Source organism: Trachinotus anak, unplaced genomic scaffold (assembly GCF_046630095.1).
Source record: "Trachinotus anak isolate AG129_WGS33_773 ecotype Australia unplaced genomic scaffold, CSIRO_AGI_Tana_v1 ptg000010l, whole genome shotgun sequence".
NCBI lineage: Eukaryota > Metazoa > Chordata > Actinopteri > Carangiformes > Carangidae > Trachinotus > Trachinotus anak.
In genome coordinates, this window is record NW_027273861.1 from 15,554,019 (window position 1) to 15,576,114 (window position 22,096).

A 22,096-nucleotide genomic window follows, 5' to 3' on the forward strand; every position below is an offset into this window, starting at 1 on the left:
CACAAAAAAGCCAACGAACCACTCCAAATATTGAGTTTTATTTATCAAAACACCTTATAGAACAAAGGCAATGACAAAGTGAAGCATGACAGAAAAAAAAAAAAATTAAAAATTTGGTCTCTAAAAAAAAAAAAAAAATAAAATGAAAAAAAAAAATGTAAAATGTAGGCAAGAACTAAAACACTTTCACTGTTACAAATTAATAACTAAAACAGTTGCACTGTTACAAATATCTAACAATCCAAGTGTATATATGCTAAAGGACAATTCAGATGATACAGAACATTTAGACATGAACTAAATGAAAAGTCAGATGTAACAGACAAATGACTTATGCATTCCTATCAATCCTAACATCAATCTCTCTTCCATTCAGCCGGTAGCCGTTCATTGTCCGGCAGGCACGCTCAGCTGTTTCGGGGTTGTCAAAGCGGACCACACCACAGCCCTTGGACTTGCCATTCTCCATCTTAATATCAGCATACTGGACCATGCCTGCAGAGGGAAGAATGCCAGTGTTAGAAGCCACCTTGAAATAGTGAACAGTCATGGTTAATTTTGTATTTACAAACTAGGACCACTCTTACCGCATGTATTGAAAGTATCCTTCAGCATCTTCCAGGTGAAGTCAAATGGCAACTAAAAAAAATTAATTCAAAACCAATTAAAAATCATACTTGAGAAGATACTTTTCAAATGAATTAAGTCCCAAATAACTTGTAGATCAACACTTACATTTCTGACAAAGATCTGGCATCCCTTCCTGACATTGCCTCCCCCAGTTGCAGGCCCTCCAGCTCCAGCTCCTCCAAAGGAATTGCCACCAAATCCTCGATCCAGGTCAGCGGAGCGATCAAACTGGCCCCCAACACCTCCAGATCCCATCCGGTCCATGCCAGAGGTCATGCGGTCGAGGCCACCTGAGGGGAAGCGGTCAAGTCCTCCAGTGGAGCCCATGCGGTCAAAGCTGCTGGCCATTCTGTCAAGCCCGGTGTTGCCCATGCGATCCATATTCATTGGGGAACCAAAGTCCAGGCCAGAACTCATACGATCCAAACCAGATGGGCCTAAGCGATCAAACCCAGCTGGGCCAAGGCGGTCCATGCTGGAGCTCATACGGTCCAGGCCAGGTCCTAGCCTGTCCATACTGGGCCCCAGCCGGTCCATCCCTGAACCCATACGGTCAAACCCAGAACCCAGCCTGTCCAGGTCAGACACGCGGTCCATCCTGTCCATGCCCATCCGGTCCATCCCTGGCATGCGGTCCATGCTGCCTCCCAGCCTGTCCATTCCAGAGTTCATGCGGTCCATACCCAGGGAGTTTCCTGTGAAAACAAAAGTGAGAAAACAAAAAGACAAACAGAGGGTTACATTGACCGCCTCAGTTGAAATAGGCATTACATCTGATGAGGCTCATTGGAGTACTTATCAGAGGAATTTCAAACAAAATCCTGAAAATACGAACCCATTCCTCTTTCAAAGGATTCTCCAAAATTATTGCGAGACATTCCCATTTCATTTCGCCCAAACTCCCTGTCAAAAGCACCACCAATCCCACGGTCCATCTCTGACAATGCAAGAGATTAAACCATTAGAAGTGTCAAGCAAAACGTGAAAGTCATCCACGCTTGCTTTGGAGCGTTTAGCACATCTCAAAATGTCTCCTTACCATTCATTCTGCCCATCCCTGAAGAACCGAAACGATCCATGTTGTTCATTCCTCCAAAGTTGTCCATTCCTAGAACACAGGAGAAGAAAGTCTGAATACAAGAGAACACCAGAAATGTATGGAAAGGCTGGGTATGGTATTCTGATGCCAGAGGCCCAGCCTCTGGCTTAAAATAGAAAACTGATGATTTATACAAATTCCATTTTGCTGTGCTTTCTCACTATTAAGATGCTTGTAATGGGGGTTCTTATGCAAATGCTTCCCAAAGTATTTTAGGCATTTGAATGGGACTATGCCATGAATCCGTTTAACTTATTTAAATGTGATACAGTCAGGAGAAGCAGCGAGTTTGCTCTGATAGTAAAAGTGGCAGTTGACATAAATACAGAGAGGCCTCAGCCACTTGTGATGTTCTGGTACGTACCTCCTCCCATTCGCCCTCCCATGTTGCCAAAGCCCATTCCATCCATTCCTACAAGTTAGAAGAGTGATGATGAGCCACTGATTTCAATGGTGTCTATTTGAGTTGGTCTATTCTATTTGGTCAATTCAGGAGTTTAATAAAGACAACACTGGAGCAAGTTACCTCCAGGGCCCATGTTGCCCATTCCTCCTCCACCACCTCCTCCTCTGTTGAGCGCGGTAGCATCAATAGGCTGGCCACCAGGCCCCAGGCCCAAACCAACACCACTCAGACCACCTGGGAAAAAGGGGATATAGTATTTTGTGTCTGCAGAAATAGACTCTTTCACAGTATTACCATTCTTCAGTGTCAAGAGGACCTCTGTAAAATGTCCATTCAATACTGAAATTTTCTGCAGCATTTCATATAAATTTAACTGTCATAGGATACTGTGGTTATAACATTCAACTATTTACAACAAAAGCAGCAAAGAAGGTTGCTGTAATTTTTCCCAAGCCCTAGACTTGAGCAAAATTTATCTTTAGTACTTTACATCATATTTGCAGTGCATTTTTCTTTGCTTCAATTTGTATCCCAGTGATGAGTTAACTTACGGGGAAGAGCAGCAGCTCTGTCAGGTGGTCCAAAATCTTTGGGTAGGGACTTCTCATCCTGCAAAAAACCCATATAAAAACATATTCAGACTATTCTCTCAGCTCATAATGTGATCCAATGTACAGAGAGGTTTAGTCAACATACCAGTTTCACATGCATGACCCTGTTGAACAACAGCTGCCCATTAAACATAGCTGTGAAATCATTAAGGAAAGAATTCCAGAGACATCTTGAAACAATGTAGTTATACTGAATAAACATTCTATGGTAATATTTGGAAAGGTATTTCAATCAGCCATAATTTTTGAAAAGGATACAGACAGCTTGAACTGCTTCAATGGGCATATCGAAGGTTACTGTGCCCATGCCTCTGCTTTTCCCATCCTTGTCCTCCAGGATGTCAGCCCTCACCACCATGCCCGCCATGCTGAACACCTCTTTCAGCTTCTTCCAGCCGACTTTGTAGTCAAGCTAGAGGCACAACGAACAATTTGAGAAATGGTTACTTGTTTATCAATAGGTAAAGTCAGACAACACAACAGTTTGACACAAATAATAGTTTGATTAAATTAACAGTTGCTGATTCTTTGTCAGTCTAAATGATTAGTTGACCAACAAAAAAAAAGTTTTAATAAGCAAATTAATTTGTTAAGTAATTTTTATCAAACACAAATATCATTTACTGGGTACAGTTTGATCCCTTTTTTGATAACAATTCCATACATTTGGATGTTTTCAGATAATAAAACAAGAACAGAAATCAAACAACAATGACAAAAATGTGGAAGCCTCACATTAGCCACAAAGACAGTGCTGCCAATCCTGCCGGCCTGGAGACCATGGATGATCTCGTTGGGGATGTTGGGGTTGTTCATCAGGCTGGGAGGAATGTTGACCATGGGGCCATTTGGTCCAGGGCCCATTCGATCCATGTTCATGCGATCCATTCCACCCATTCCCCCCATTCCTCCCATCCCGCCATGGCTTCCTGGAGGGCCTCCACCTTGAGCCTTGTTGATTTCCCTCTGAGCAATCACACCATCGGGGTCCTAACACACCGCATGAAAATATGACTTAGACAAATTGACCACTCACATATCTAATGGGAAAATTGCACAAGTTGTTTTTCTTGCTATTCTTGCTGTGGCCTACCTCCTTCACTTTCAGGGGTCGTCCATTCAGGTTGTGCTTGTTAACCTTCTCCACTGCTTTCTTCATTAGTTCCTCGGTCCTAAACTCAACAACACTGACAAACATATATTCACTGAGTATAATCAAACTTATTGACTACCCCATCCAAAAGTCTGTCCTTAACAGGCACTGGTGCATGTGTTTCTATATGGTTAACTTGGACAAGGTTACAACATTTCAATTTTGTCAATTTGAGAGGCACTGACACAACCAGTTGTAAATGATAAATAGAATACTTACGCACAACCCTTTGTTGATTGAAGAAGTCAGAACAGGCCGCACCAAAAGGAGTAAAGAACAATTCAAATGAGTAAAGCCAAAAATTATAGTAATGTTTTAATTGACACAAAATTAAGCAAAAAATAGAGAATTTCATGCACAATCAAAAGTTCAACACCACACAAGCCTACAGCCTTGGCCACAGCCCTGTGCTTCCAAAAAAATTATTTAAGTGTCACATTTTCCCCATCTCTAACAGTGCAGGCAAGTCTGGTGAATATAAAAGATATTTTCCAACATCCAAAGAGCAGAAAATCCACAATGAGATAGGATTCCCGACTACTAAGATATTGGAGGTGAGGTGTCCAGTAAAGCAATTCTACAAAATGAGTTTTATTTAACAACCATCTAACAGCCTTGTAACAACCTCTTGCAGACTAGATCCCTTTAGTTCACAAGGAGCAAATCCAGCAACCAAAAGGGACACTGTCAGCTATTGCAATCCCACAGGATTGGCTACGAAGAAAGCTGAAGACCTGTTATAAGAGCATCAACCCTCCGGATGGCCTCAAGACAGTGCCACAGACGACACCAAATAAAACACGCCTCTGGCATGTCACCATCTCACACACTCCACCAGGTTTCTGAATCTGAACAATTCCCAACAATGAAAATAAAGAAACCAAAGCTGACAAACACAGGTTTGTCTAGGATTATTCATATTTTTATTTGTATGTATTTGCACTTACCCTCGATTTGCCTTCTGCGTCCATTAAGTGTTCCACGTACGTTACCTCACCCACTACAAATCAGATTCCAGAGACGACACACACCAAGGGGAGAGAAGCCGAGAGAACAATTGGGGTTTAGAGCAGAAACACAAGTAGGGCGGCCGGTGACAGTGAGCTCGGACTGCCAGTCCTGAGTCTTCCCCCAGCACCGCAGCAGCTGCACAATATGGTACAGGTCTACAAAAGGCAAGCTTGGGTCTTCTCTTTTTTTTTTTTTTTTTTTAAAGAAAAAAATAAAGACTTCTTAGCCTGTCCTTGTTGGAATTCTCCCGAAGCACCAAGAGCAATAGACTGAGGACAACAACTAGTGAAATGGCCATCAGCCTTCCTATTTGGATAGAATGCCTTGCACACCACCTTCTATATGAAGAGAATTAACCAAAAATTTCAAGTCATCAAAACCCATTCAATGCCTCGGCCCATTTCATTGCAAACCTGCGCATACTTTGCCAAATGTCGCCATTTTAAACCTCAGGCTAATGCATCACTACATTTGCCCATCAGCTGAGCCTAGAGGGAAACCTAGAGCTAGAAAACTAACCATAATGTTAATGATAACAAGCTCTTAGGGGACAGAAACTTCTCTAACTACAAACATGTTCGTAAAATGGACCTGTTCCTGGAACGCACAATATCAGAATTTTGATTCAGCGTCGACCCCAGCCACGCTTTCGTTTCAGATCACGTTTCTGTTCAACGAATGGGCATCCGTGACCAAACCTCAAGAGACAAGGACAGTGCATAAGAAGTTGCTTCATTTTGTAGACCTGTACCCCAAAGAAATCCCCAACGCATAGCTGTGTTTGGCACAACATGGAGATCTGCTGAGAAAACATTTGCTTGTCAAGGTCAAACCTAAAAAAAGAAAATGCAATTTAACTCCACAGTCAGTTGTGATAAAACAAACACCACGCACTCCTTCTGACAGAGGATTGTACCCGTCCTGACCTGCTTTAACTTATAATGCCAATTTAGTGCATTACATATGATTCATCTAAAGCTTTCCAATACCCCATCACTAAACAACTACTTTCACATGAATAACGGCACATTAAAATCCATAGTGAACTTTGAAGAGAAAACTTAACACTAACACCTGCTGAAATTCAAAGTTGCTGCAATGCAAATGATTTCATTGGACATGTCTCCAAAATTTGGACCAAATTATAAATCATGAGTGTAGGTTTTACTGTTACATGTTCTAACAGAGCAACTTTTTCCTTGCTACTGAGCAAAATAATTACACTACAGCAAAGTACTGTACATTCTTTCATGCATTTCTTGGAGAAAAGCATCTCATTGTGCCCCTTATGATCCCACACCACTGGACTTTCACATTAGTACACCGGCTTTATACATGTACAAGTACAACCTTCACTTCACAAAAAAACCACAAAAAGGTTGTAGTAGTCTCAAGGGACAGTATATGTTCAGTCTAACGTCCAGGTTCGCAGCACTTGTGCCTGCAGCAACTCCTTTGTTGGCAGACAAATAGGGGGGACCTCATCCAAAACCTTTTTCCAAATAACTCCCACAAAATCTCAAGCAGCATTGTACAACTTAAGTACCTGCACAAATTCCCCAAAGCCCTTCAAAGCTGCAGTGGTCAAACAAAATGACCCTGGATCTTTTAGTCATGTCCAAAGCTAATTGAGTCAGTCCCTGATCCAGACACCTTACCTTTTTCTTTCATCAGGTCTTTGAGGGCTTGCCATTTCACATCATAAGGGATGTTGCTGACAAAGACACGGTATCTTTTGTTGGCATTTCCATAGGGTTCGTAGCGCCCGCCTCCACCTCTCTTCTGGGGCCTCTCCTTCCTGCTTGAGTTGGGCTCATGTTTGGCTTTCCCATTCACTTCTCTGTGTTAAGAGATCAATAAATGCAGTGAATAAATGTAAGGAACAAAAACACATATTTCATGACAGCATTTCAACTTTTTTAAAGATCTGAGTAAAAGCACAATTCGATTGAACTCCTAAAAGGCTTTAAAAATAAGAAAACGACAATGGGCACATACTTGCTAATATATGTTATGACTAATGAAATCACATTGCATCGCTTCTTTGTTCCTTTATAGAGGCCAAAATGAGGCCAATGTTGCGACTCAACTTAATAGTAAGACTTTCCTTTGTTCTGTTACTAAACCTCTTCAACTAGTTAGATTTTTAGTGAACACTACGGTTATTATTGATATTCATAAGAACAGATAAATAGTTTTATTTTAGACACGGGTAGAGTTATTTGAACTGTAATGATAAGCCTCAACAGAAGTTTGCAATCAGGACGACTGGGCGTAAGTCGCATGGCAAGGCCGCTCTTAAGGCGCACTGGGCCTTTACTATGTCGTTCATTATATCCTTATATTGTTTTACAATATGCACATCTGTAATCAAATTGCGAGAAAATTAAATTGGTATCGACATGGGGCTAAGAAAGCGAACAGCTAACGTTGGGCTACTTTAAGTTACGTTACATAAAATGGGCCGATTCTCCTTGTACAAAGACGGGCCCAAGCACCGCCACCTACACGCATACAACGACGGAATTTAAACACATTGTGGTCGTTAGCGTATTATTGCGTCGAATTACATACACCTATTCTAACTTTTTTCTCTGGTCAGAGTACGACATTCCCATGAATCGGAATTAGCAAGTAAGAGCCAACAAAGGACCCCTGATGAATGGACTTACCCCTGCTGTTGCTGCGACGGCAGCGTCTGCGGCGGCGGCTGCTGCTGCTGCTGCTGCTGCTGGCCTGCTTTCTCGATAACGTTTTCGGCCTGCTCGTTGGACATCTTCTCACGCAGTTAAGTATCTTACAAAAAGTGAAACTGTGGTATATTCTTCGATATTAACAAGTCTCGAGTTTTCAAAAGCGTCCTTAATAGCAGATACAACAGCTAGATGAACGACTGCGACGTCCACTCCTGCGACACCAGCTAAGGAAAATGGCGGAGTGCAATCCCGGCCAGACCAACGGATGCTGGGAATTTTAAAAAAGCAGTGACGGAATGGTCTACATCCGGTGTCTTCTTTCAAAAGTAAAGCTCATCACGCCACATAAAGGGATTTTCAGAATAAGAGTGCCTAGAGTGCATACAAACATATTAAAACATTACTACTATTACACAAAACTTAAATGTAAAATGTATTTTTTACGAGTGTGTCGCAGTTTACTGATTGTTAACTATATGTGTTTTTAATATGTGCGTTTTGTTTATTTAGTTATGTATCTATTTACTCTAAAAAGCTCATCTGTTTCCCCATGATGCCAGCTGATGTAACGGCTCACAAAACCTGGGCAGTAAATTAGCAGGTTTTAAGTTTTCATTGCCCTTATTTTTATGCTCAACCTAACAAGTGATCTGAGAGCTTACACATCTAGGATTTACACTGGTAGGCCATGCAGCTGTACCTTCAAAATCCTTTAATTCTTTCAAATAAACCAAAAAATCAACAACAAAGAATTACTTTAAAAGAATAACTTGTTCAACTGTTTTATGTCATATGGCCATGTCTATCTGAATCTGTCTCACCTCTCCTTTCTTTCATTTTAATATAAATATATTTATCATATAGAACTGTTAGTTGTATAGCTATACTATACTATACCATGCTGACCTATAGGAGTAGTACTAGATGCTAGAAGGATCCATAACGTTATAATTTTTTTTTTTAACCCTGCTGGTGTTTTCAGCGTCATGTTCAGTTGCACAGGTAAACTGTGCATTTATTATTGTCATTTATTTGAAATGAAATTGAAATAAATATGCCCGGAAGTGCACTGCTAGACCTCCATGCAATCTATAATTTTTATTTATTTGAAATAAATAATTTCTGCAGTTTATTTGAAATTAAATTGAAATAAATATGTCACTGCCAGACCTCCATACAGCTATATTTTTTTATTTATTTGAAATAAATAATTTCTGCAGTGCACCGCCAGACCTCACCGGGGCGACACAAAGACGATAGCGCGTCCGGAAGTAGTTTAGGTTCAGGTGGCCAACCATTCACCTAGCCTTCACAATAGCTTGTGAATATTCTTTATTACCCACCTCTCTTGCTTTCATTTATAGTAAAACGATATCGGTAATGCTACGACATAAATCTTATAAAGTCATTATTTGGCTGTTTGCGGCTCTGTGCAAAATGAGTGTTGTTTAGAAATGAGAAGGTTAGCGTTAGCCTTTAGCTAGAAGCGTATTCGTCGGGTAGTGCCGTGTAACTGAATGAGCGCCTGTGAATGAACGCACAGTATCCACACTTTACAGGCTGCGAGAAGCGTTAATTAACATTATATTAAGCCATGGCCACTGGTGCTGATGTTCGGGATATTCTGGAGTTAACCGGAGGAGATAATGACGGTCCCATCAGCAAGAAAGACCTCATTAATTCAGACAAGGTGAGTAATAATAAGAAAAGATATCCCTAATGATGGCTGTCCCAGTATTCACAAGTTTCCTCAAAGATCTGACTCTTAAAACTTTGGATGTGGGGTTGGTAACTTAAAGTTGATTGGTGGACCAAAGTTAGCTCGGGGCGTGAAGGGGCTGTAAACATCTCTGAACAACTCTTAACCTCAGATTACACCTCAAACATGTAATAACCAATGGACTGTCTTTTCTCAAATTTGATCAAGTTTTTAAAGAGTTATACATGCTGTGTGAGTCAAACAAAAAAAAAAACACGCGGTTCCCACAGCAAGAAATAGAGAAGATTATGTTAGAATATTTGTTTTTGTGGTGTTGACAGTATTACAAAAATATTTCTGTAAAATAATCAGTTTTTCCATCACGCCTCAGAAAAAGAGCAAGAAGGCGACTGAAACGCTGACCTTCAAGAGACCAGAGGGAATGCACCGAGAAGTCTATGCTCTGCTCTACTCAGATAAGAAGTATGGTCTCCTGTTTTGAAATTACAGACTGGTCTTGAATGATGTACTGAGTTACCTTCTGCATTCAAGTCATGTGTGAAATCACTGCGTCCAGTTGCATAAGTGAGCAAATGATCAGGAGGAAATTGTTTTTCACTCTTCCTAAAATTATTGTTTATTATAATTTCAGAAAAAAAGGATGAAAAATTACAACACTTGTAATTATTTCCTAGTGTCTAAACCAAAAGCTATGACCAAAGACAGCAAGTGATTGGCATGTTCAGTGAAGCTTTGGATGGGTTCACTTTAAAGTCTCAGTAAAAAAGACAACCCCTTTGATCTTGCACACTGCAAAGGAGTTTGGTTTCTTATGTTCTTTTGTCCCTAATGTTTTTTTTTTTACTGATCTGAGAAGATTATGAATGCATAAAGCAGATTTACTTTCTATTTTGTACCTTGCTATCATAAAGACTTGTTTTTTGTGTTTATTTCCAGAGATGCACCTCCTCTGCTGCCTAGTGATACTACTCAAGGCTACAGGACAGTGAAAGCCAAGCTGGGTTGTAAGAAGGTGCGTCCATGGAAGTGGATGCCCTTCACTAATCCTGCTCGCAGGGATGGGGCCATATTCCACCACTGGAGGCGTGTGGCAGAGGAGGGCAAGGACTACCCCTTTGCCCGCTTCAACAAGGTAGGGATGACTGCAGTCTCCTGTTCAGCGTAATCACTCATGCAATGCAAACATAAACAGTGGATGTATTTTTACAGCTACCCAATCTCTGTCATCTCCCCTTTTTCACAAATGCTCACTCACCTACTCTTTTTAGTTACTCAACCTGGTTCTGTGTATTTTCTCTGTTCTTCTGTCTGCTTTCATAGACGGTGCAGGTACCAGTGTACTCAGAGCAGGAGTATCAGATGCATCTGCATGACGATGGCTGGACTAAAGCGGAGACAGACCACCTGTTTGATCTGTGCAAGCGCTTTGACCTGCGCTTCATAGTCGTCCACGACCGTTATGACCACCAGCAATACAGAGTAATCAGTTACTAAACTACAGTACCCGCTGAGGGGAAAAAAACATAATCCTCAAAGTTAAAGCATATATTTATCCTAACATTCTCCCATTTTCTTCCTTTTATGCTTTTCAGAAACGTTCTGTGGAGGATCTGAAAGAGAGATATTACAGCATTTGTGGTAAGCTAACAAAGGTCCGCGCAGCTTCAGGGACAGAGCCCAAGATCTACATCTTTGATGCTGGCCATGAAAGGCGTCGCAAAGAGCAACTGGAGAAGCTCTTCAATCGCACACCTGAACAAGTTAGTAGTTTTGTCATTTGATTTGGATTCTTAAAGCAGTTTTTGAGCCTTCTTAAGATTAGAAGCAACATATCAATCACAAAGCCAATTAAAACTGCAGTTATTCATGCAGTAAAGCATTAAATATATATTATATTGTGTTATAAATATTTCTGAAACCTCTAAGATGTTTGCCAGCCTTCTAAGTATTAAGATTGCACTTCTCTGGTTTTTCCTGCAGGTGGCAGAAGAGGAATATCTTATTCAGGAGCTAAGGAAGATTGAGACCAGGAAGAAAGAGCGTGAGAAGAAGGCCCAGGATCTGCAGAAACTCATTAAAGCAGCTGACACAACCACAGAGTTGAGGCGAGCTGAAAAGAGGGTTTCCAAGAAGAAGCTCCCGCAAAAAAGAGAAACAGAAAAACCGGTATGATATGCACTCATACAAAAGGAGCGAAGTAAAGCACAAGCCAACCATTCATACCTGAGAAATGTTTAGCAACTAATTAAAGCACCCTCAAAGGGAAAAAAAACCTTAAGTACTCTTTAATATTGAGATGACACAGCTATCAACCACATAATAGTGGTTAATCAATGCAGTGGTACACTGGAATAATTAAGATTAAGCTCAGTCTCAATATTTTGTGTCTCAGAATAACTGTGGCTCTTTTTCTCATTTTGTGAATCTCTGTAAAGGCATGACTTATTCCATAAAATATATTTTAATGTTTTTTACATATTAAGTCCATCCAAAGTTCAGATGGATGTCATGTCTCATTTCTCATCAGTTATGACTTTTTGTTTAGGCTGTGCCAGAGACTGCAGGCATCAAGTTCCCTGACTTCAAATCAGCAGGAGTCACGCTGCGCAGTCAGAGGGTGAGTGTATCTAGATCCTTCTGAGGTATCAAAACTACAAAAAGAGTATTCTGAAACACATATTCAACTTCAAACTTTAACATGGCCTTCAAATACGAGTGAGGAAACTAAAATGCCTATCTGAAAGAAAGAACCTGAAGTAGTAGCAGTAGTAAAGATAATCCCATAGATCTGTATCAGGACATTGTATTTGTCTGTACTGTGCTGTGAATTGATGTAAAAACATTAAAAAGTTTGAATTTTAAAATTTTTTTTAGAAGATCAGCTGAGCTTCGGTCGAACAACTACTCATGTCAAAAGAATTTTAGCGAAGCTTGAACCTGCAGTTGATGCATGTGAGAACCCAGAGACTCTGACTTGAGTTGGCTATCTCTCATTAGCACTGTGATGATTAATTCTGTTAGTGACTAGCTAATATCTGTAAGATCTAGCAGGGGAACTCTTATTCATCTTCAAGACTGATGAGGAGCTGCATCTCTCTATGGAAAATGCATTAGCGCAGCTAAAGAAGTGGAGTGGCCCTTCAGCTAATCTGTCAGACAGAGTTCAGTGGATAAAGACATTTTGATCTGGCCTGCTGAAGTGCATTTCATACGAATTAAAAGCCCCGAGGTGGAGCTGTTTATCCTAATATCTCCAGCACCTTAAATCACACCCTTGTGTGTGTTGCCATGTGTGTCTCCCTGTGTTTGATTCAGATGAAACTGCCAAGCTCGGTAGGCCAGAAGAAGATCAAGGCCATTGAGCAGATCCTCATAGACCAAGGAGTTGGTGAGTGTGAATAAACATTACCAATCTGCTAACATTTCAAAGTTTTGCATTTTAAACTCTCCTCTGCAACAGACTTACAACTTACAATATAATGACCCTAAATTATTCATTTAGTTTCACTACAGCAGGGAAAATAAAAAATATATTAACAAAATAAATAAATAAATGTGTGTGTGTGTGTGTGTACACACTTTTGACTGGTACTGCATATATTTCTTTATTTTGAAGAACATTTTTGAAATGTGTATAAACAGAACGGTGTGTTTAAAAACAGCAAGTTTACACCTTTTTTCTGTCCAACTCCAACTGGACACGGTTTTTTAAATCTTTTTTGCCTTTGTGTGTGTCTGTGGATCCAGATCTTAACCCCATGCCCACAGAAGAGATTGTACAGATGTTCAATGAGCTGCGTAGTGACCTGGTGCTGCTGTACGAGCTGAAGCAGGCCCACAGCAATTGTGAATATGAGCAACAGATGCTGCGTCACCGCTATGAGGCTCTTCTGAAGGCTGGCAGCGGAGGCGGGTGTGGAACTGCTGGGGCAGGACTAGCTACCACACCACTGGGTGGAGAACTCAATGCCAGCAACAGCACTGCAGCATCCACCCCAGGCGGTGAAGTTCAGTCCTGGCCCAGTGTAGATGACATCAAGGTGGAAGCCAAGGAGCAGATCATCGATGTTGTAGGAGCACCGCTTACCCCCAACTCAGTAAGTCTGCATAGCTTAGACCCAAACGCTTTCAAACCGTAACCAGTAGTTGGGTGAGGATATCTGTTTATCTTATGCAAATGTTTAGACAATTATAGTATGATGCACATGCATTTCTCTATTAATGTGGGTTTTATGTGTTAGATAAACACAGAAATGCTTCTTATTTACAGAGGACAATTTAACCTTGAAATTCAATTTGAAAATCACCAGTCATGGCATCAAATGTTAGCTTAAGAAACAAGGTTAGGCGTAACAAATTAAGCAACCCAGAGTGCTGATAAAGGCGTCATGTCTATAAAACTATAGTAGAACACTAGATTACCTATCCCTGAATTATAACTTGTACTGTAGGTGCATGAAGCCAGTTTATCACTGGGATCACTGCAGGTAAGTCGTTTTACGCAGTCTATTGCCAGCACCATTGCAAATACCGTAAGAGTTTAGAGGTTGATAATTTACTCTACATTTGAGCTTTGAATCGACTTCAGGCAGAGATATGAAAACACATATTACGGTGATGTGAAACGGACAAAAACATCCATCAGGCAACTTCAGTCTGTAACTGATAGGAAATATTCTCTCCCTATCACCCACTCATCATTTGGCGGTGTTATTGGGGGGAACCCAGTAAGGGATCCAGTCCTTTTCATTGCACTAGACTCTTTGTGATTGGTTTGCCGTCCTGTGTGGATTTGAATAGGTGGTGGTGACCTCTATTCACAGTTCATCTTCGTAATAAAGATCTGTGCTGGTAGATAAAAACAAGCTGCTGGTGGCTCCAGTTGTATTGGTTGGAGACACCTCAGAAATACAGGATAAGGAAGAACATTCCCGCCATTGCACACACTTATGTGATTCTTTTTTTGCATCACATTGCAGCGCAAACGGAGAGAATCGGCATCCAGTTCGTCTTCAGTGAAAAAAGTGAAGAAGCCTTGATGAAGATGAGAGCACCAGCTGGTACATGGTGGAGTTACTCTGGTCACAGTGGAGATGCACAAGTTTTATGTTTGGACAAAAGAGAGAAAAGAGCAGGACATCATATCGCTGTCCATTCATGTAAAAGCACCATTGACTACACACACACAACTTTTCACCTTCCAACCAGGTCTCTCTAACCCCTCCCCATTTGGCTCGCCCAGCATCTTTGTGACAAAGGCAACAACTGAGTGACATTTCATTCCATTAATGCTTGTCTCCCTGCCTCCACCATTCCTCTACTTTAGATGAGGAAAGATCAACTGTAAATTGCCAGGCTGAGCTAATCGGGACATGGGGAAGAAGGTGGGAATGACTGGATAATTGAAATGAATTGGAATGAAAGAAGAGACTGTGAGTGGGAGGTCCTCCAGCCGCAATGCTCATTTGACCCAACTGAGGGTTTTTTGTAGCCTAATCATGCCATAGTGTTTACTGGAAATGTGTTTTTGTTTTAGCCTGTAGTACCCACTCCCTCTCAGCCTCAGAAAGAGATGCCGCTTCCGACTGCTCCCTGTGTTTTATGTTGGACTCGCAAGGACTGATTTGTGTTGTTTGTCCTCAGGTGACCTTGAAGATGCATTAGTCAATGATTCAATAAACCTCATCGTGTTTTTTTCTTCTTTTGTTTCATGCATGTTTATGCCATGGTTATCCCTTTAACATTTCAAGCTTTTTCTCAGATGAGATCTTAACTTGGAGGTAATTAGTGCTGAACACACATTTGCTGAGGAAATTGTAGGATCATGACATTCTTACCTTACCTGTCATTTAACTTAAGCGACAACTAATGACTTCATTAATATGATAATTAAGCAGTGATCATTCTTCGGCTGGCACAGCCACTGAAACTTCATTAGGTCTGCTCCCCATAATATTGCTAATTGCGTGTCAATTATGTTGTTTAGCCTACTTAGTCATTAATTTCTATGCAAATTTTGAATATGATTGCCCAGAAAAGGGAAGCACTGTTATGTAGGCATAATGTGTTTATTTATATATCGGTCTCTAGGTGTGTGCTTTGCAAAAGTCATATATTTTAGGTACTGCAATCTGCATACAAACTCTATTCTTTTTATTTGATTTTGTCAATTTGACTGTTTTGCAAAAGAAACAATTCTCAAAGGGAAAAAAGCAAGACTTTACTAAGCTGTCTCACCTTTGTTTAAGTCTTGGTCCTCTCCAACTTCAGAGGGCTCCTTACTTACTCCTTGCTGTCATAGGTGAAAACACTACACAACATCACCACAATCAAAACCTCTTCATTATCAGTTCCAATCAGCACTGCTAAGGTAACAGAAGTGAACACATCCACAAAGTGTGGGTTGTTTGATTGAGAGAGAGAAAAAGAGTGAGAGAAGGCAAGTAAACATGGGTAAAATGGATTCTCTGTGTCTATATTTCATGTTGAAAATTGGCTCATAAATCCAGCGGTTTGATCTATGGAGCCCGTCGCTGCTTGAAAAAACCTCCGTAAATGTGTAATTTCTCCCTTGACAGAACACAGCCGAAAGGCTATCTTTCTTTTGCTTCCTCCTGCCTTCTCTCCTCCCTTTTTTCTCTGTCTCTCATTCTTGCTCTCTCTCCACCAGCCTGGTGTTGGATTAATGCTTTGCTCTCTTCCCCTCTCTCCTTTCATGCTCCTCTGATATCTTCTTTTCATCACTGCTCATCCATTTATCAAAACTGGGGCTTCGTTTTCCCTCTCTATCTCTCAACATCTAAGCCAGTCTTAAGTTATATGGCAGGTATCTTGTAAGATAGGCTTCAAGAAGGTGGAGGTTATTAATAAATAATAGTCCAAATTGAAAATGGGTCGGCAGGGATGCATCACCAGCCACGTGTGAATGATAAAGACCCCCAGCAGCCACCATCCAGGTCCGTCTGCCATGAGCTCCATCTGGGCTACAGTGTACGTTCTGCAACACTGATGTGAAAAGTATGAAGCAGAACACCAGCGTCTTATAGTGTGTTATAATGTGGTTGTGATGGCATTGAGATGGGATCTCTTTATCAAGGCCAGGCTGAGGCTTTAATCACGGCCTAAGAGGTGCACTGGCTGTTTATCATAATTGAACTGTATCCAGGCTAATCGCTGGCATACGTCACTGTCGAGGGGTCGCTCGGCCGCACCGGCAGGCGAAGCTGGTGTTGGTGATTGAACACACAGTTAAGAGAAAAGATGTGTACTGAGGGACATAAGGCAGGAAGAGGCAGGTAATAGCAGATGTGATAGAACCCTCTTCAAATACATCACACCTTGGGGTAATCGCTGATGTGACAATGATTAGATTGTCGATGCCTCCTTTATGTGGCAGAGCGCTTTATACCCATCATGTCACATACAATCACTGATTACTACAGGGGAAGGAGGCAGGGATGGTGCAATAGGAGTGTGAGGACAGGGTTTGGATAATTTCCTTCCTGGGCTCAGGAGTGAGTGCTTTCTATATGGGCCATAACAAATGTCCAAAACAGAGTTTCACCTCCATGTCCCTCTCTCATCTCCATGTTTCTCACTTTGACTTTCACCTCCTCCAGTATTTAGGTCACCTTGAGGGAGAAAACTTTTAATCATTATTCCACATCAAATTCACCTGTGCCCTCTGGGACACTGAGCTGCAACAAAGAGGAGAGGAGTCAAAACCGCAGGTTGGAAAATCACAAATGCCCACAGGCCTGGACAGTGGAAGTCATTTCCACTGGATTTTTTGCTGGTGGGGGAGGCTTGCTACAACACAAACCCAATCACTAGTGCTAAGCAGTGCTTACAGCTAGGCATTAACCCCACTGTCCACTCTTCACATTAAAGCCCCGGGGAGGCAGAAGAGAGTGGAGTGGAGTAGAGCAGAGAGAGTGGGACTAAATCTAGACTTCCTATTCCCGAGGACTGTGCTGCTCTCGGGAACATCTCCGGTCAGGTGTTGTCTTTCAAGGTGTCCTACCTTGAAAGGAAGGAACATGGTAGTGATGGAATGGAAAAGTCATTTCTGGAGGAGACTTTATCGTATATAGTCATATACACTGAGAGAGCAAAAGACAATTTCCTAGAAAACAGGTGATTCCATTTTTGATTTAATCTAGTAAGATAGAGCCCATATTATAGCAAACTAAATTTACCTGTGTCTATTACAAAATGCTTTAACAATCAATTAAAACATTGTTTTGACATAATTTTGTTTGAGTTGTTAAATGGTTTGTGTCTGTCAGTGGGTCAAGCCAACACTCTAATTCAGAAATATGTCAACAACTGTTGGATCGATTGCAAACATTCATGGGCTCCAGAGGATGAAAAAAAAAATCACAAAATATGTAGCTAGTCTGACTCATTTGAAAACAAAACATGGTTGTTTCATCAAATATTATAAGATTGTTGTCTTTTCAGGTGTCCTACCTTGAAAGGAAGGAACATCGGAGTGATGGAATAGAAAACTCTTTTCAGGAGGAAACTATGTTTCATCAAAGATGATGAAGCAACACTGACCTTGTAATTGTACAGCATACCGCACATGTGTGCATGTCCTGAGTGTATATGAGTTCACTGGACTCAATTTAATCTTGAGTTTGTACTTGTATTTGCAAATTTAGTCTTTTATATTACTTTCAATCTTTGTGTACATGATGAACAAAGGGAGACACATCGGGGTGAGCAGAGTATGGCCTGTTTAGGTCAGAGGAGTTATTTCATGTCGACGAGACCAAGTCGGACAGATCAGCTTCACTCTGTTCTGCCACCAGCCCTCAGAAACAAACCAGTTTGATTTGATTTGTCAATGAGAGATAGAGACGCCTGTGGACAACATGTGACAGAGTTACCTCACCAAAGCAGTACAGCGAATGTCTTTCTCCCTCTCTTTACCTGTCCAAGCACAATTCTAACAAAGAGGGAAAAATCCAATTTACCATGCGGATCCACAGCTGTCACGCCGGGGGAATTAAACATTACCCATAACTCACCGGGGGTGATGAGCAGGTCAGCGGATGGCAGGGATGGTAACATCACTCTGGGGTGCAATAACAAAGGATTTTAACCTCTGACTCCTTCACTTGGGCTGCTGGCAGATCATCCTCCTCACCAACAGCAGCTTTCACCAAGCTAATTAACAATCTCCGGTTGAGTTGACGACTCAACTCACCAGTACACACCTTACTACTCAATTTTACTGCTCAGTTTTATCCCTAACACAAACAGGAAGACATGCAATGTTTTCCACCCTGCTGGGTCCTGGAGCAGTTCCTGCGAAGCTCCATAGGGGGTTGCTGGGATCCTGTAGCTACTAGCGTCCCGGTGTCATCACCCACACAGGCTGACTGCTTGCCTGGCTGGCCCGCCACCACCAGAGCCTCAATTACCTGACTGACGTTTCATTAGCGCCTGCAGCTGATCCCGTGGCTGAGAGGCAGTGGGGCGCAGAGGAGCATAGAGCGAGTGAGAGACGGGGGGAAGAGAAGGAGGCTTTCACGCATTACATTCTCATGCGCTGTCAGTGTCACAGCTCCGAGTACAGCCACACAGCCACTCATTACACTCCAGTCATTTAGTACATGCTCTTATTGAGCTGGACTGTGTATACTAAAATAGAGCTGGCTGGGTTTTATCAGGTGACAACAGTTCTGAGCTGAAACTCACATACCTGACATGGATTGTTGGAGCAACTGAGAAGTGTGAGACGTTGTGGGTGTATGTGTGTGGGCACTTTGATATGGGGGAGCAGCTAGAGGGTCTATGGGACAAATCAATCGGGTGCAGTGTACTGATCAGAGGTTTATCTCTTCTTGTGTTTCTCTCTGTGTAATCTTACATCTGAGGAGCCATATATGTGTGGTTGCGTGCCTTGTGTACATACCTGGGTTCGTGTGTGATGTGTGTGGCCCCTCATCCATAGGGGTTAGTGCAGGCCATGTCAGAGATGATCCAGGGCGGAGCTGAGGGGGCTTAGTGAGGGCCCCGGCCTGAGCCTCTCCACAGAGCCCACGCTTGGCTGGCCTCTCCTTCCCATTTGTCATCCTGGGCCAGTAAGACCCCCGGAGAGATTAGGGCAGAGCAGAGAGACTGGAGGAGTAGCAGGAATAAGAGGATCAGTTAAGCTATAAACACAGACAAGTTTGTGTCTCTCACCCACTCTGGCGCAGTGACAGTTTGTAATGGCTGTCAAAAGTTCGCTCTGTGTTGTACATCTTCCTTTAAGGGACACTGCAGTGCCTGAATGTGCCACACCTCTTGTGTCGGCAAACACAGCAGGTATAGTAACTTCATCCAGTTTGGTCAAATGCAGCGTGTGGGCTCAAGTTGGACATTAAACAGAAGAGTTAACTGTATTGACCCACATTGACCCAAGTTAATGAACCATGACCCAATGCAGAACAAAAAAATGCAAAGGTTTGCCTATAATTAGAATTATGTGGCACAAAGACCATTAGTCAAATCCTGAGAGCTCCTTCATTTCCATATTTTTGAATATTCTACTTAATTATGCAAAGGGAATAGTGAGGTAGATGAGAAGTTTTAAGAAAGCCTCATAAAGTCCTTATTAAGAGCAGAGGGGATTAATGACAGTTAATATGAGGGCAATCAAACATTTAATGCAAGGCTCTCCTGCAGGCAAACAGTATTTAAATGAGTCAATTAGACATTCATTATCTACAAGCCTATAAGTGGAGTCAGATCTGCATAAATGTTGGTGCAGAGAATCACTCCCCTCTAAAAAGGAACTAATGAAATATTAAAAAAGTTAACAACTTAGACATGGAGAATGTACAAATATTTATTGCTAGAGGGCTGGTTACATGTTGTCGTCAAATCAGGGAGAATGTGCGATATCCACTGGAGATTATCTCATAAATCATAATTATTGAGTTAGCATGATCTCTCCTCCCAATTAGCCGTGTAGCATTGTTGAAGTAGAATGAGACAGGGGAAAGGGGGAAGCCCTCCAATCGTCCATTAAAAAAATAACATAAAATCCTACACATGAATTTCTCCTGCCTCTAACTTATTGTCATGCTAACAAACCACCTTAAAAAAAGAAGACATAAACAAAAACACAGATATTCTGCAGAGGATGGCTTGAATAATGTACCAAACTATGCAGATATATCATTGTCAGGACCTCCTCCCTCCTCCTCCTCCTATCCTTCTTTCTTTCCCTCTCTCCATGTCTGAGCCTCCACTCTTGTCAGTTGCCCCAGCACACAATTACTGTGTGTGATTGCTATCAGGCGGGACGGTCGGGGAGGCTCCCAAATTAGGGCCTAAATAGGATTTCCTACATGGCGAAGGGCACAGGCCTGGACATGGTAATGAAAGCCTATACATCACAATCAGGCCGACAATCCTATTCATACTGCAACACATTACTCTCACTCCTCATAATTATAGAGGGGTGACAGACGGGCCTGTGAGGCATGGTGGAGGAGGCGCAAGAGTGAGGAGGAGGAGGCAAAGGTGGGGGGTGGGGGTTCTGGGAAGGTGGCTGAGGTGGCTGTCAGTTAGTTTCAAGTGGCTTCTTCTCTCCACTTATGTGATCTCTTGATACCTGGGATGACCCGATTAGGTGGGAGTTCACTGCATTCAATTCTACATAGTTCCAGCATGCGATCCCGCCACCTATAGATCTGTGTAATTACAGAAAAAAGTTCTAATTTGGGCATTTTCCCCCAGTGGGAAGATTCTTCCAATGGGACACTGACCACATCTTCCATCAGACTGACTGACACCGGCACCCCAACTAACACACACACACACACACAAACACACTCCCCCACACAGAGCGATGTGATGAGATGTGAGGGGGACAGCTTTGCGATCAATACCATGAGCAGGAATCAGCGATGGGGAGAATAAGACAATGGCCTATCAGATTGAGGTTGACTTCTCCTTGTATGTGTGGCAGGCCTGTGACAATAGATTGGCCCAGAAATCCGATGGCACTCGCCGAAAGAGGAAAAAAAAAGGAGACAGATGAAAAGAAAGATTGCTAATGCTCTCCAAGCAGGCATTTTAATCTGTGACAGAGGAGGGATTTTGTGAAAGCCATTATCACACAGCAACCCCCCTCTTCCTCCCTCCCCTTTCTTTTCTGATAAGACAACCTTATCGGACTGCTTGGGGGAGAATGTGTATGTGTGTGTATGCGTCCGCACCTTTGCATGTGTTTGTGTTGCAAAATGGGATATTCCAAATGCGATTCATTGGACCCAAGAAAGCCCTACTCTAACAATGTAAATCACCTTAAGAACTCAGTCAGACGTTAAGCATCGCAAAGTGGATTCCAATCACAATAACCCACTTCACCAGGCAAAGAAACACCCTGACAAGGAGGCAACATGAGGTGCATTGTTACATCTGTTTGCTGCTGAGCCTTGAGGGAAGCAACCACCTTCATTTTGTGTGTTTTTTTTTTTTTTTGTCCTGTGTCTCACTTCCAGCTCCAGCTGTAGAGACACCTCTTATCACATGATCACATCGCAAGAGAGATGAGATGATGATGGTGTCTGCCCACTCAGGTCACATATTCACCTCTGCTCTGTCAGCTAGGACAGGTGCTGGAGGTTCAGAAGTGTGTGTGTGTGTGCGTGCGCACGTGCATGAGGCAGCAGATGGAGAGATGTGTTTGAGATGACTCTTCCTGATGTAATGGACTGACAGAGGTTAACTGCGTGTAGCCGAATTGACAACGTGTATGAATGCAC

The 22,096-nt window shown here is 42.1% G+C and overlaps 2 protein-coding genes across 2 annotated transcripts; one reads left to right on the top strand and one right to left on the bottom strand.

Moving 5' to 3' along the window:
• Positions 1–18: 18 nt before the first annotated feature.
• Positions 19–7,854, bottom strand: hnrnpm (heterogeneous nuclear ribonucleoprotein M). Its single transcript, XM_071487875.1, has 16 exons — positions 7,583–7,854; positions 6,569–6,750; positions 4,847–4,899; positions 4,119–4,126; positions 3,840–3,933; positions 3,482–3,736; positions 3,005–3,158; positions 2,832–2,881; positions 2,687–2,744; positions 2,256–2,369; positions 2,094–2,141; positions 1,670–1,738; positions 1,466–1,567; positions 736–1,325; positions 588–639; positions 19–495 (listed from the first exon to the last, which is right to left on the bottom strand). The coding sequence occupies exons 1-16, from the start codon at positions 7,684–7,686 to the stop codon at positions 332–334; spliced, it is 2,097 nt and encodes a 698-aa protein (XP_071343976.1). The 5' UTR covers positions 7,687–7,854; the 3' UTR covers positions 19–331.
• Positions 7,855–8,879: 1,025 nt separating this feature from the next.
• On the top strand, positions 8,880–15,023 carry dmap1 (DNA methyltransferase 1 associated protein 1). Its single transcript, XM_071487877.1, has 10 exons — positions 8,880–9,296; positions 9,697–9,788; positions 10,263–10,458; positions 10,647–10,805; positions 10,919–11,086; positions 11,307–11,492; positions 11,872–11,943; positions 12,642–12,714; positions 13,074–13,423; positions 14,306–15,023. Exons 1-10 carry the CDS (start codon positions 9,201–9,203, stop codon positions 14,363–14,365), a joined length of 1,452 nt encoding a protein of 483 aa, XP_071343978.1. The 5' UTR covers positions 8,880–9,200; the 3' UTR covers positions 14,366–15,023.
• Positions 15,024–22,096: the final 7,073 nt, after the last annotated feature.